At 41.6% G+C, this 14,711-nt stretch overlaps 1 protein-coding gene and 1 pseudogene across 1 annotated transcript in view; one reads left to right on the forward strand and one right to left on the reverse strand.

The window, feature by feature from the left end:
* Positions 1 to 14,711, reverse strand: part of MYH11 (myosin heavy chain 11) — a 129,616-nt gene that overhangs the window by 34,391 nt on the left and 80,514 nt on the right. The window contains exons 12-23 of the mRNA XM_069086501.1: positions 14,365 to 14,483; positions 13,769 to 13,921; positions 12,454 to 12,627; positions 8,331 to 8,504; positions 7,235 to 7,349; positions 5,419 to 5,612; positions 4,751 to 4,872; positions 4,563 to 4,632; positions 4,252 to 4,412; positions 2,965 to 3,073; positions 2,179 to 2,310; positions 1,786 to 1,992 (exon numbers count right to left, since the gene is read on the reverse strand). Coding sequence (XP_068942602.1) covers positions 1,786 to 1,992; positions 2,179 to 2,310; positions 2,965 to 3,073; positions 4,252 to 4,412; positions 4,563 to 4,632; positions 4,751 to 4,872; positions 5,419 to 5,612; positions 7,235 to 7,349; positions 8,331 to 8,504; positions 12,454 to 12,627; positions 13,769 to 13,921; positions 14,365 to 14,483 — 1,730 coding nt within the window. The remainder of the gene's footprint in view (positions 1 to 1,785; positions 1,993 to 2,178; positions 2,311 to 2,964; positions 3,074 to 4,251; positions 4,413 to 4,562; positions 4,633 to 4,750; positions 4,873 to 5,418; positions 5,613 to 7,234; positions 7,350 to 8,330; positions 8,505 to 12,453; positions 12,628 to 13,768; positions 13,922 to 14,364; positions 14,484 to 14,711) is intronic.
* LOC138161313 (large ribosomal subunit protein eL21-like) lies at positions 10,385 to 10,929 on the forward strand (annotated as a pseudogene).

The raw sequence follows: 14,711 nt of genomic DNA on the forward strand, positions 1-14,711 counted from the left end.
GTCACAAGCTAGTAAGTATCAAGAGTCTGAGGTCAAATTTGAACTCAAGTGTTCCTGACTTCAGGGCTGGAGCCTTCTCCTCTTGGATTCTTCCACCTATTCTGTATACATCTTATAAGTACCTAGTCATTTCCATGTTGTCCCCTTCATTAAAACATGAGCTTATCGAGGGTAGGGGCTGTTTTTGCCTAAGTACTGTGCAATGCCAGCAGTTGGCACAGAGCCTGGCACATAGTAAATATTTAATACTTGTTAATTGATCATTTTAAAGCAGTAAAGCTGGAAAGTGGAGATCATCTGGACCAACCAACCATGCTCCATTTACATATGAGAAACTGACGCCCAGAAAGGAGAAGTGATTGGTCGGAGGTTGCTCAGTCATTAAGCGATGGGAGCCTAGGCTTTCCTGAGGTAGAGAGAAGGAGGGAGATTGGGGTAAGCAAGAAATAGGGTCCAGATCTAGATCCAGTACTAAGGGTAGATAAGGTAAAAAGTCTCCCTAGGATACATTATAAAGGGCGATGCAACAAGGGATACTTCCCCCTCCCCATTACTTTTTACAAATGCCTATATTTTCAATACCAGAAAACGAGTTTCTGGTGTGTGGTTTTCTTGGCAAAGATACTGGAGTGATTTGCCATTTCCTTCTCCAGTGGGTCCTCATTTTGCAGATGAGGAAACTGAGGCAAATAGGGTTAAGTGACTTGCCCTGGGTCTCACAGCTAGTGAGTGTCTGAGACCAGATTTGAACTCATGAAGACGAATCTTTCTGACTCCAGGCCAAGAACTCTATCCACTGAGCCACCTAGATTGCATTATAGTAGCATATAAAAACTTCCAGTGAGAAGCAGCTTACAATAGTGACAATTATTAACCCCAGTATAGAGTTGATAGATGCCTTTTGGAAGACCTGGCAGGAGCAGAAGAATTCTCAGGGGCTCTAGGATATCTTTGATTAAAACCAAGAAGGTACTGCTGCTTAAAATTCTCCATGGCTTGTATAGGCTTTGATTCAGTTCACCACTATACCTGTCTTAAGTGTCTATGTGCAAAGCACTGTGATAGGCTATAAGAATAAACAGAAAAAATGAAGCAGCTTGCGAAGAACTTACATTCTACCAGAATCTTTGATGGCATTATCTTTTATTCCCTATATCTCTATCTCTCTCCCCATTTCCTCTCCCATTCCTTTCTTCCACTATCTCTCTTTTCTCTCATTTTACTCCCTCCTTCCTTCTTTCTCTCCCTTCTCTCTCCCCCTCCTTTTCTTGCTTCTTCTATTTCCTTTCTCTTTCTTTTCTCTCTTTTCATTCCCCTCCTACCCACTCCTCTCTTACCATCTCTCTCCTTCCTCCCTTTTCCACTCCTCTCTCCCATTCTATCTCTTTTCTCTCCTCTCTCTCACTTCTCTCATAAGAAACATGTTTTATATTATGAGATCACAGTCATAGATTCATACCTTTGGAAGAAGAAGGGATCTTACAAATAATTTAGTCTAACCCTCTTATTTTATAGACAGGAAATGGGAGAGCCAGAGAGTTTGTGTGACTTGTCCAAAGTCACATAGGTAGCAGAAGTAGGATTTGAACTCTGGTCCCATGATTCCAAAATCCATTGCTTACTCCACTCTGCCATGTTGATGTAGAGTCAGAAGGGACCTCAAAAGTCATTTAGCCCATCCTCTTATTTTACAGCTAGGAAAACAGAACTAGAGAGACTAAGTGGCTGGCATTCAAACTCAGGTCCAGTAACTCTAAACTGAGTCTTTTTCTGCTGTGCCCTTACCAGCATCTGTTGCGCCATCTTCTTCTTCTCAGCCTGCAGCTGCTGGCCCCTGTCCTCCTCTTCCTCCAGCCGGGCCTCCATCTCATGCAGGATCTCCTCCAGCTCCTGCTTCTTGGCCGCCAGTCGCACCCGCATCTCCTCCGCTTCTGCATACAGTTCAGTCTCGGCTTGGAGCTGTTCCTGAAGAAGGTTCTTCTCCTCGGACAGCTGGGCAAATTAGAAAGTGTTCCCCAGGTTATGCACAGACTTTCCATCCCCATGCCAAAGCCCATCAGTGAGCACTGACTCTACTGTAGACGAATGGCTATCCCATGTTCTTGCCCTCCTTCCCTAGGCATCCAGCCTGCTCCAAGATACCCCTTTGCTTTGGTTTCTGAAGGCTTTTGGAGGTACCTGGGTGTGCTTCTGTTCCAGCTCCTTGAGTTCACTTTCTGCTTTCTGCTGCTTCTCCTTGATCTTCTGGAGCTCATCTTCCTTTGCCTGCATTTCTTCTTCTTGACGAGTCACTTGGAGTAGTGGTTTCACCTAGAATGGACAGGGACTTTATTTCTGCTAGGTACAGTATAAATGATGTTCAAGGAGGGAGTTGTGTTAAGGGGCTCTGTCCCAGGCATTAGACTAAATGAAGAGAGAATTCCTCGAAATAGAAATTAAACATGTCTTCTTGGTGGAAAACAATTTCAGATGACCTCTGTCTCAGATTGGAGGCCTTGTAAGAGATATGGAAGCTAGGGCAGGGAAAAGGGAAAACAAAAAGGTGGGGTTACAAGAAAAGAGGCGTTCAGGGCAGCCAGGTAGCACAGTGAGTAAGAGCTCCGACTCCAGTGTCAGGATGACCTGGGGATCGAATCCGGGCTCAGACACTTAGCACCCCCCCAGAAACACCTGGCCGTGTAACCTTGAGCAAGTTACTTAACCCCAATTGCTTAGGGGCGGCCAGGTGGCTCAGCGAGTAAGAGCACCGGCTCCAGTGTTGGGATGACCTGGGGATCAACTCTGGGCTCAGATACAAATAACTGGCTGTGTAACCTTGAGCAAGTTACTTAACCTTGACTGCTTTAAAAAAAAAAAAAGTAAAGAAAAGAGGCGTGAATGTTCAGGAAAGGAGGATGGGCACAGCTCAGGTCCAGCCCTGCTCCAAGCTCAACTGAATCATGGAATCATCTCAATGACACTCACTTTGGTGAACAGTCTCCACCACTGCCAGTTCCTTAGCTTGAGGTAGGCGGCACAGTTTCTCTGGATGACTTTCATGGCCGTGAGCTGCTGCTGCCTCTTGGCAAAGGCCCTGCAAACAAAGGCAGTGATACTCTGAGGAAAGACCTTCTCTGAGAACGGAGAATCCAGAAAGGTCTGTTTTCTCAGAATAGAATGACTTGATCTGGCCTACACCAGGCTCTGCCTGGGCCTCCGGTCTCCTACTCAGTATACTTTTTCTACATTCTGTTGACTACATTTTTTCTGTCTCTGCAAATTGAGGTGGAAACTACCCTAGAAACAGGGGCCAGATTTTGTTTAGGTTATGTTAAGAAAAAAATTAAAACTAAATAGAAACAATGGGCCACACCCATCATGGACACTTTATATAGTTCATGTTTAGTATTCTGTAGAAGCTCAGGATTTCAAGAAAAAGAACTGGTTCTGGTCACCAACCTAGCTTAGAGAAGCAGGAGGTGAGAAATGGGCTGGCCATGCAGTCACTGGGGAAGCAGGGTCTCCATAAAAATACATTGCCTCAAAGCTATGGCCTTGGAACACAAAGCTTTGAATGCTGGGACACCATCAACTAATCAGAAGAATGCCATTGCCATTGACGGTGTATCACCCTCTACAACTGTATTATTTGAAAGAAGAAAAATTCTTCTCTTCTTCAGGCTATAAACTGGCAACATTGAAGTGGAGACCAGTCGCCTCCCCCCATTTTCCCCATGAGAGAGCTATGAGGCAAAGTGAATGACTTCTCTCATTCTTGAATGCTCACCATCTTTATGAATTGGTGTGATACAGCAGCCCTAGTATCTTTCATTGGACTTTAGGAATACAGTCATTGGAATGGGGATAAAAACAGCTATGAGGTATACTGCATGAGGCTAGTCCCTAAGCCAGACTTACACACCCTCTATCCACTTGGTAATCCATTGTCACGAATCTTTCCTTCTACCACTGTTCCCCAAATACAGGAACTGGCCAGACCTAGTATACCTTAAGCATATAAACTCTTAATTGGTGCTTTTAGATCTATGGGTAGTATTTCCATCAATAGATTCAGCTATCTAAACCCATAACCAGTCCCTCACAGCCTCCAGAGTAGAGAGGGCACACATTTTTCTAAATCGCAAGTTCGTGGCTCACTATTTTGTCATCTTTCATATCAAACGTGAAATTCAAAATGAAAAACATTTAGGGGGTTGTATCTTAGGGGCACAAGGAAGGAAGGAAGATTGAGATATGTAAAAATATCTTTACTTTCTTGCTAGATAGCCCCGACTCATTGCTTGGAACGCCATGATGACATCTGTGATCTTCAAGTCTCTCTCCTCTTCCAGATGAGCTAGGACACCAGTTCTAAAGAAGATTTTACTTTGCCCAATTCTGTACAAGTTGGGATCAAGTTCTAGTGCTTTAATCTATGGAGGGAGGAGGAAAAACATTCTTAATTCCAACAAGAAGTTGAGTGATGAACAAAAACACAAGTGTCTTCTTAAAGGGTCATAATATAGAAGTGGTTCACTGCTGCAGGTCCAGATGCTCAATGTACGGGCAAGGACTGCACTTACCATGAGGATACAAGCCTGCTTCCCATCCATGAACCCTTTGGGAATGGCATTTGCTGCCAAGATCTCATAGCTGGAAAGAAACGAAAGAAATTGCTCAGGGCTGTTTCTCCATCACCCTTCTTTTCACCCAGTCCCCATTGATTAAGCATCCCTACCAATGTAAGTTGTTCAGAAACAGGAGAACCTACCGTTGGCGGAATTCTTGGAACACAATTCGGTTGGGGAAGCCCTGACGACAGATCCGGATGCCTTCCAAGACTCCGTTGCATCGAAGCTGCTCCAGCACCAGAAATGCATCAAGTTTTCCAGACTATGAAGACAGTTAGAAAGTAAAGAGGGGTAGAAAGTGATGATCAATCTAGGACCATATGCAAACTTGGGAATTAGGTTGTTGAGAGCTGACGTGTTTAGATCATTCAAATTAAAACCACCCCCTACCAAAAGATCTAGCTAGGTCAGTAATGCTGTTATAAACTTTCTTTTGGTCCTTTCTCTGGCCTACATGCCCTTCTTTATCTCTGAAAAAAAGCCCTCTGAATTTAATTTTCCCCTTTTGTCTCACTTCTTCCTTTAGTTCCCAGTTAGATTTGGGAGACAGTGAAAGAGCCCTTGAGGTCATTTGAGGTCAGATGACCCATAATTTTCCCTCTTTCCCATGACTGCCACTATTTCTTCCTAGACCGTTCAGTCATAATTAGAGTCCATCACAGTATCCCCAGAGGTACCATCCTTCCTCTCTCAAGAACACATGAGATCTCAAATCCTTCAGCTTGGCCTTTTGGTACCCTTTGGGGAAAGGTCTTAGAAGCTTAAGGTCATTTGGGAGGACCTAAGCAAAGCCAGATAATCCTCTTACCCGCTTTTCATGGTTGGGGATGATACATCGGACAAAGTTGGGTGTGGTGTTCCTCAGTGTAGTCATTAGCTTCCCAAGTTGTTCTTTGTACAGCTGCCCCACTGTCCGAAACATGCCCTTCTTTGTCTTAGAGGCACTAGGCAGTGAGCTTTCTGTCATCTTGGCCATCTGGTCCAGCCCCACAATTCGATCCACTGCCAAGCACATAAAAGAATCACGTCAACACCCTCCGTTCTCCTCGTCAGGTCACAGTCTATCTTCAGTGGGGTTCTACATTCTTTGTGGGCAGAGCACAGGGCCATGCTAGGGTCAGGGGACTTGTGAATGGTGCATATAGCCTTCTCTGAGGAAATTCTTACAAGGGCATTATCCCTGTAGAACCGAGAAACCATGAATTCCCTTCCCAATAGCTACAGTGGATGGAGAGCTGGATTTGGAGACAAGAGGACTAGCATTCAAACCCTGCTTCCAAAACTTATTAAGCTATGTGACCATGGAGACAAGTTACATGTTTCTGAGCCTTGGTTTCCTGATTTATAAAATGAAAATAATAGTACCTACCATGCCAAATCGATGGATTTGTGGTGAAGCTTAAATGGTATAATACATGCAAAGTGCTTTGCAAACCTTAAAATATTTTGTGAAGGTCAGATATTATTTTTTCATGGGCGTGGTCACTTTCAGGATAAATCTAATGCTTTTCTTTTTTTTTAATTTATTTTTGCCCCCTTTTTTTGGAGGGGGATGGCAGGGCAATTGCGGTTGAGTGACTTGCCCAAGGTCACACAGCTAGTAAGTGTTAAGTGTCTGAGGCCAGATTTGAACTCAAGTCCTCTCAACTCCAGGGCCGATGCTCTATTCATTGCACCACCTAGCCTCCCCTAATGCTTTTCTTTGTGAGCTGAATACCCCAAGAGGTTATAGGAGTTGGGATGGGGTAGAAGAGGTAAGAGATTTTCTTCAAAACCTATCTGGGAAGCCTCTCAGGAGCTTGTGAGTAGTAAGGAAGTGGGCCTCTGATTAGCCTTTAAGAATGGAAATAAATCCCCTTAGTCCTTAGTACCACTCACAGAAAGTCCATCTGGATCAGGATCAACAAGGGGAAGAAACATTTATTAAGTACCTATTATATGCCAAACACTGTGTAAAAATATTTGTAAATATTATTTCATTTTATCTTCACACCAACCTTGGAATACTGTTATTATTCCCATTTAACAGTTGAAGAAACCGAGGCAGACCGAGATAAAGTGACCTGTCCAGGGTCACACAACTTGTAAGTGTCTAAGGCCACATTTGAACTTAGGGTCTTCCATAATCCAAGCCCATCGCTCTATTCACTGTGCCCTCTAGCTGCCTCTGGGTCTTCAGTATCTCCCACAAAACTCTTTCAGATTACACTTAGAAATAAGACTGCCTTGCAAATGAGCACTGGTCTATGGGTTCTGGAAGAACAAAATAAAGCTGTGGGCACTAAGGGTTTAGATATGGCAAAGGCAAACAAACACCATCTTTAGTTTCTAATTGTGCTTCCTTAAGCTACTTACTACCTTTTCACCACCCTTGGGATATTGATTGAACCGAGGTCAGTCTGGGGACAGCTAAGGGGACATTCTCTGGGCTGATTGCTTCAACAAAATTTCGTTAACTCATCATCTAGCTGAAGTTGGGAGCTGGCTTTCAAATCTCCCTGGTATGATTCTGTGACTATGGAGCAAGGCAGGATCACATATTGGCTGTAAACCCTATTTGGAGAGGAGAATGGGGAATACAGGAAAAATTTCCTGATTGTGATAGTCAGATGGGAGGACCATACCATCTTTCCATAGGTCAGCCACAAACTTGTCTGAGGAGGCATTGAGCAGAGAAGTCACATTATCATTCAGGGGGTCCATATTCTTTGTCAGCCAAGCACTTGCATTGTAGTCAACCTGTCAAGAATAATGTCATTTAGAAGTTAATTAATTGATCTCAGTTAATAAGAGAGAACAAGGGTTGAATCATTATGTGGCTATTTCCACTGGGATTACAATCATTGACCAACTTGTTATTTTTACTCCAGTCGGTCAATAAACATTTATTAAGCATCTACTATATGGCAGGAGCTGCTAAGAGCTAATGATACAAAAAGAAGCAAAAGACAGTCTCAAGGAACTCGGTCTAATGGAGAAAATAGCAAGCAAGGAAATCTGTACAAACAAGTCACATGCCGGATAAATAGGGAATCATAAGCAGAAAGAAGACGCTTTCGAATGGAAAGGGCTAGGAAAGGTTTCCTATAGGTGATGAGGCTTTAGTTGGGTTGTCAAGGAAGCTGGGGAAGCCAGGAGGCAGAGATGAGGAGGGAGAACTTTCTAGGCATGGGGGACAGCCAGAGAAAACACCCAGAACCAAGGGATGGAGTGTCTTAATTGTTGAACAGTAACTGTAAATAGCCTTAAAAAATAAGTACCGGAGGGGTGGCTAGGCGGAGCAGTGAATAGAGGACCAGCCTGGAGTCAGGAGGACCTGAGTTCAAATCTAGCCTCAGACACTTCACACACACACACACACACACACACACACACAGTGTGACCTTGGGCAAGTCACTTAACCCCAACTGCCCTCCAAAAAGCAGCAAAAAAAAAAGTACTGGGTGGCTAGGTGGTACTGGCCCTGGAGGTCAATAGAACCTGAGTGCAAATCTGACCTCAGACACTTAACACAAAAACTAGCCGTGTGACCTTGGGCAAGTCACTTAACCCCAATTGCCCTACCGTACCCCCTCCAAAAAGCCAAAAAAAAAGTACCTTGAGAAACCTTCCTCACATGTCAACAAACCATAACAATTGAATTTTATAACAGGTGTAATTTGTAGTAAGAGGGATTTAAAATAGGAGGGAATGACTCTAAACAGGGGGATTAATTAATACCTTTCCGGCATAGTGGATGATAGAGAACTCGGTCTTATCCTTGAGCTGCTTGGGTTTCTGAAATTTGGGGTGATTGCCCTGTTCTGAGCATAGCTTCTCCACAAAGGACTTGTCTGTGGCTTTGGGGAACCAGCACTCCTCATCCAGCAGGGCCAGGACACCAGGAGGGTTGTTCTGGGGAGAAAAAAGTAGATCAAAGTCACGGCCAATTCACAAAACAAAACAAAAAGTACCCGAACTACAGAGAGATGGGAGTGGGGGAGGGGAGGGATATAAGGAGAGAGGCAGACAAAGAGAGAATTGGTAACATATATATTATTTGTTTAATTTCAAAACATACAGGCATTCTCCTACTGCCTATTATTTTCTTCCTTCTCCTTGTAGTTTCTCTTGGTGCTATATGATGGTTGAAAATGAAATAATTTCCAAATGGACTTGACTATTTGGCATTGCCAACCTTGACTGCTAGGTGTGAGTGGCTTTTATTCTCTCATACCTTCACTTCCTTAATAGAGTGTCAGGAGAACCAAAGATACCCTGCTTACAAATGCCAAAACATTAGACAAATCTCCTGATTTAGTGTTAAAAGGAACACTCTATAGAAGGGGAACTTCTTTTTTTTTTTCTTTTTGGAGAAGGGAAGGCAGGGCAGTTAGGGTTAAGTGACTTGCCCAAGGTCACAGGACTAGTAAGTGCTAAGTGTCTGAGGCTGGATTTGAATTTAGGTCCTCCTGACTCCAGGGTCGGTGCTCTATTCACTGCATCCCCTAGCCACCCCGAAGGGGAACATCTTAAGACAAGTCAACACCAAGCATTTATTAAATGCCTATTACATATTAGGCACTGTGCTAAGCAATGCAGATAGTTCTCTTAGCTTTGGGTATTTTCTCTAGCTGTCTCTCATGACTGGAAGATTCTCCCTCTTCTGCTCTTCCTACTGACTTCCCTGACTTCCTTCAAATCCCAACTAAAATCTCACCTTCTACAGGAAGTTTTCCCTAGTCCTTCTTAATTTCAGTGCCTTCCCTTTGTTAATTATCTCCTATTTATCCTGTATATAGTTTGCTTTGTATATGTTTGTTTGTATGTGTTTCTCCCAATGGATTGTAAGTTCCTCGGGATGCCTTTAGAAAAACCCAGAAAGACTTACATGAACTGATGCAAAGTAAAGTAAACAGAATCAAGAGAACATCGTATACAGTAACAGCAATGTTCTACGATTGGTGAATGAATCAACTGAGTGACTCAGTAATACAATAATCTAAGACAATTCTGAAAGACTCATGATAAAAAATGCTATCTACCTCCAGAAAAATAACTGATGGAGTCTAAATGCAGATCAAGGCACACTTTTTTTAAACTTTATTTTTCTTGTTTTTTTTTATTTGTGTTTTCTTTCACCACATGATTAATAGGGAAATATGTTCTGCATTAGTGTACATGTAAAACCTATATCAAATTGCTTGCTTTCTCAATGGAGGGGGGAAGGAGGGATAGAGAGAATTTGGAACTCAAAAAAAAAATTTAAATGAATGTTAAAAATTGTTTACATGTAATTGGAAAAATTATTATAGAAAAATATATTATGTAATACATATTCTATTATGATATATGTTTTATCTAATATGTCATAATATGAATCATATATAATTATTATAGATAATATATGTGATAAATTGGGATAATCAACAGAGAAAGTGCTAGCCTTAAGGAGAATGTAGAAAGGCTTCTTATGGAAGGCAGAATAAGAAGTCAAGGGAACCTTACTCCTTATGATTCCATGTAATAATAAAAGCATTGAAAACCCTGAAATCCTTCAAACTGGTCAGATATCCTGTGAAGAAAATTTTAAACCAATATCCATAAAACAAGCAGCTCTGAAACAGCTCCAACACAATGCCAAAAATACACCACAAGACAATCATCAGAAGAAGGACAGGCTGAGACAGAAACCAAAGTTGTATCACAAAATATAAAATAATTGCTTTCCGCCGGCTCCACCATATTCCAGGTCACGGGGCTCGCGCCGCTCCTGCTTCACATGAGTTGCCAAAATGACAAACACAAAAGGAAAAAGGAGAGGGACACGATACATGTTTTCTAGGCCCTTTTGAAAACATGGTGTTGTCCCTTTGGCTACGTATATGTGAATATACAAGAAAGGTGATATTGTAGATATCAAGGGTATGGGCACAGTTCAGCAAGGAATGCCCCACAAATGCTACCATGGCAAGACTGGAAGGGTCTATAACGTTACTCAGCATGCTGTAGGCATTGTTGTAAACAAACAGGTTAAGGGCAAGATTCTAGCCAAAAGAATTAATGTGCGTATTGAGCATATTAAGCATTCCAAGAGCAGAGATAGCTTCCTGAAGCAGGTAAAGGAACATGATCAGGAGAAGAAGGAAGCCAAAGAAAAAGGCACTTGGGTTCAACTGAAACGCCAGCCTGCTCCGCCCAGAGAAGCACACTTTGTGAGAACCAATGGCAAGGAACCTGAGCTGTTGGAACCAATTCCCTATGAATTCATGGCATAAGTGACTAAAAAAAGAACAATAAAAAATCTTGGATTTTGGGAAAAAAAAGAAATAGAAAATAATTCTAAAGGAACAACTAAGTGGATAACAGAATGAAGGAATTAGAGGAATAAATGGAATCAACAAAATAACAACAACCCATGAGCCATGATAAAGGACAAACTGAGGAAAACTAGAGACTCTCAGGAGATGTTGGAACACAACAGTATGGAAATCAATAAGCAAAACATGAAAATTTCGAGAAATTACAGAGAATAGATTTCATATGGTGAAGGACAAGATGGCAGATGTCCCCTAGTCAAGTCAGGGGAAAAATTCATAAAATAATTATATTTTTAAAAGGTTGAGAAATAATACTGATGAAGGGGATGGGTTTGGAGGATGACTGAAAGGAACAAACCTAGACCTCTGGCCTCAGAGAAAAAAATCCAAGAAGAAAGAGAATCTGACCACCACGTTTTAGGAAATCATACAAGAAACATATCAATGGTCCACTAAAACACAAACTCAAGTAAGATTTGGTTAGAGGATGATGAGGAACCATAGTAGCAAATACAGCGATCTGGGCAGCAATCAAGAGAGGGAGGCTTATTCTGAGAAGTACCATTACTGCTATACAGTGGCTAGAAACTAACACATACATATGAAACTGTTGGGAATCTGTCTATTCAAACAACCATATGTGAATGTGCCTGTGTGTGCATGTGTGTACATACGTACATGTACATGTGAAGCACCTATACATGCACAACACTCATGCATGTATACATATGCACGCACAACACATATGTGTGGGTGCATGTGTGCATTGTATGATCATCTATCTACATGCATATGTCTATGTGCGTGCACACAGAAATGCACATTATATACATGTGTGTGTATGTGTGTGCATGCATGTATATGTGTTACATATATGTGTGTTAGCAGCTAGTTGGCACAGTGGATAGAGTTCTGGGCCTAGAGTCAGGAAAATTCATCAGCCTGAGTACAAATCTGGCCTCAGTTTTCTCATCTGTAAAATGACCTGGAAAAGGAAATGGCAAACCACTCTAATATCTTTGCCAAGAAAACCCCAAATGGGGTCACAAAAAGTTAGACACTACTGAAAATTACTGAACAACAAAAATATTAGATAGACAGACAGACAGATATATAGACACATGTACAAGCGTGTCTATTTATGTATATGTATGTATATATGTATATGCTCTCCTTTAAGAAAACAATTTACTGGAAAAAAGAACTCATCGATTAGAAGGTACAAATAGAATTTCTATTTTATGTAAAAAGTTCTTTTAATAGTTAGCATCTCTAGTGCACTCAAGCAGTTGTTTACAGGTCATTAAGTTTTTAACAAATTGGCTAGGCAGAGAAACTCCAAGCTTAAGTTTTAGGAATCACTGCCAGCTGACAAACCCTTTATCCCCCCACCCCATAAGTCAATCAGAAAGGTTGTCTATTAAGTGAAGCCATGCACCCAACGTATAGCAATACCATCAGCCTTGCTGTGTCTATACCAAAAGCCTCCCCCAAACCAAAAAAACCGTGAGGTATATGTGTACTACACACAAAGACGAACTCACAGGCCTCTCAATCAGTTCAATACAAGGTTGCAGATCCAGGCCAAAGTCAATAAAATTCCACTCAATCCCTTCCCTCTGATATTCCTCTTGCTCCAGGATAAACATGGTGTGGTTGAAGAGTTGCTGTAATTTTTCATTTGTATAATTGATGCAGAGTTGCTCGAAGGAGTTAACCTACAGACAAGGCAGATCAGAAGAGGCCCATGAACCATGAGAAATAAAAGGGGAAAAGATGAAGTTGTTGTCCCTCAGAGCAACTTGGGCACCAGTGGAAAATCCAAGGCCCATGGTTTCCTCCAGCTAGGGTAGTGTATTTTCAAGATTTCAGTACATAACATGAACTTAGAAACTAATGTCAAAGAAAGCACATTCAAATGCAAAGCAAAAAAAAATTGCAATCTGAACAATAAATATTAAAGAATTTTACTTGCCTACTGGTAAAAGTAGAAGGTACAATTAAAAATTAATATAGCCACTCTGCTTACTTTTATTATCAATACCAGAAAAATATGGTTAATCAAATAATCTAAAAGTCACATCTATTGGATTAGAGAATTTGAGATGCTCTGGGAATTTGCTTGAAACAAAAAATAAAGCCACCCTTAGAAAACTGATTCAAGGTCTCTGGCAAGCTTATCTAAATTTCTAATTCTGTTTCATGGAAAACTCCTCTCTCAAATGTATCCACTCTATGATAAACAAAGCTAGCTTATGTCTCAGGCAAAACCCAGGTAGAAGACACTTTCAAACCTTCCCAGGCTGAAGTGGGACAAGGATAATAGCTCAGAAAAAAAATTTTTTTAGGCAATTGGGGTTATGTGAATTGCCCAGGGTCACACAGACCTGATTTAAACTCAGGCCCTCCTGACTCTATGGCCAGTGTTCACTGTACCATCTAACTGCCCCAGAGCCTACACTTTCAAGGCTTTCTCCACACAGTGTATGAAAAGTAAAGAAATAAGAAAGATCTAAACAGATAGAGCTCTGGGCCTAGAATTAGGAAGACCTGAGTTCAGATGCAATCCCTCAGACACTCACTAGCTCTATAATCCTGAACAAATTACTTAACCTCTGTCTGACTCAGTTTCCTCAGCTGTAAAATGGGAGATAATAACAGCACCAAGTCTCAGGGTTGTTGTGAGGAAAAAATGAGATAATGGTTGCAATGTGTTTTATAAACTTAGAACACTTTATTTATTATTGTTGCTGTTGTAATGGAACCCAGTTCTGCCATTTTTCTTTCTCAAGAAAGTTCTATTTCTCCAGAAAGAAGCTGCGTCACAGGCCACAGTCACTGATTCTCCTTGGGCTTTACCTCAAAGATTTCAAACCCAGCGATGTCCAGGATCCCCAAGAAGGATGCTCCTTGTCTGTGTGTTTTATCCAGGGCCTTGTTCACTCGGGTCAGTATCCAGCGGAAGAGGCGCTCATAGGTTGCTTTGGCCAGTGCTTCTATGGCAAAGTCGGCCTGAAGTGGTAAAGAAACCAAAAGACTACTTTGCAAAGATTCACATGAGTCAGGCCAATTGTTATTCAGCTTTCAATTTTGCCTTCTTCCCAAACCTAACACTTTCTAAGAGGATGAAGATGCCCTTCCCGTAGAAGATAGGGGCTCAGACTACAGGAGATATGTTGCTTATCCATAGGAAACAACTCTATGACAGAAGTGATTAAATGCTATTTAGTAGGAAAACTGAATATGTTGATAGGGTGACTGAATGAAATTTAACAGGGTAACAGGATAATTAAATACTAGTCAAATGTAGTCATTTTCACCCTGAAGATCTTTAAAGAGAGACAATAGGATGAATGATTCAGAGGGTAGGCTGCTTAAAAGTGGTTGGACTTGACCCCAGATGGTTCCTTTCAGATCCAGTATGCCACAGCAATCAACCCAATTGATATTATTACCTGTTCTTTGGTCTGAGCCTTCTGCACCACATCCCGGCCAACTTTGATCCGGGGTGTAAGGATGGACCTGGTGAAATCTGTCACGTTTATACCCATTAGATGGCAAACTTTCTGAGCAGCTAGGGGGTGAAGAGACACCAGTGAGTTCAAAGACAGATGGGAGATTTGTAAATTAAGATACACAAAGCGACATTTATGGGATCTATAAATAAATCTATTATTTTAAACATAGCACAGACCTAGAATGTAGGAGAGAGGTTTATAATCTAGAAGACTAGATTACAAAATTCCTTAAAGGTATGGATAGTATCTAATTTATGTTTTTCTCTGTTTCCCCACCCCCCACA

The sequence above is a fragment of the Petaurus breviceps genome, unplaced genomic scaffold (assembly GCF_028583685.1).
Source record: "Petaurus breviceps papuanus isolate PSGF00001 unplaced genomic scaffold, PetGlider_PUasm1.0 118, whole genome shotgun sequence".
In the NCBI taxonomy this organism is placed as follows: Eukaryota; Metazoa; Chordata; class Mammalia; order Diprotodontia; family Petauridae; genus Petaurus; species Petaurus breviceps.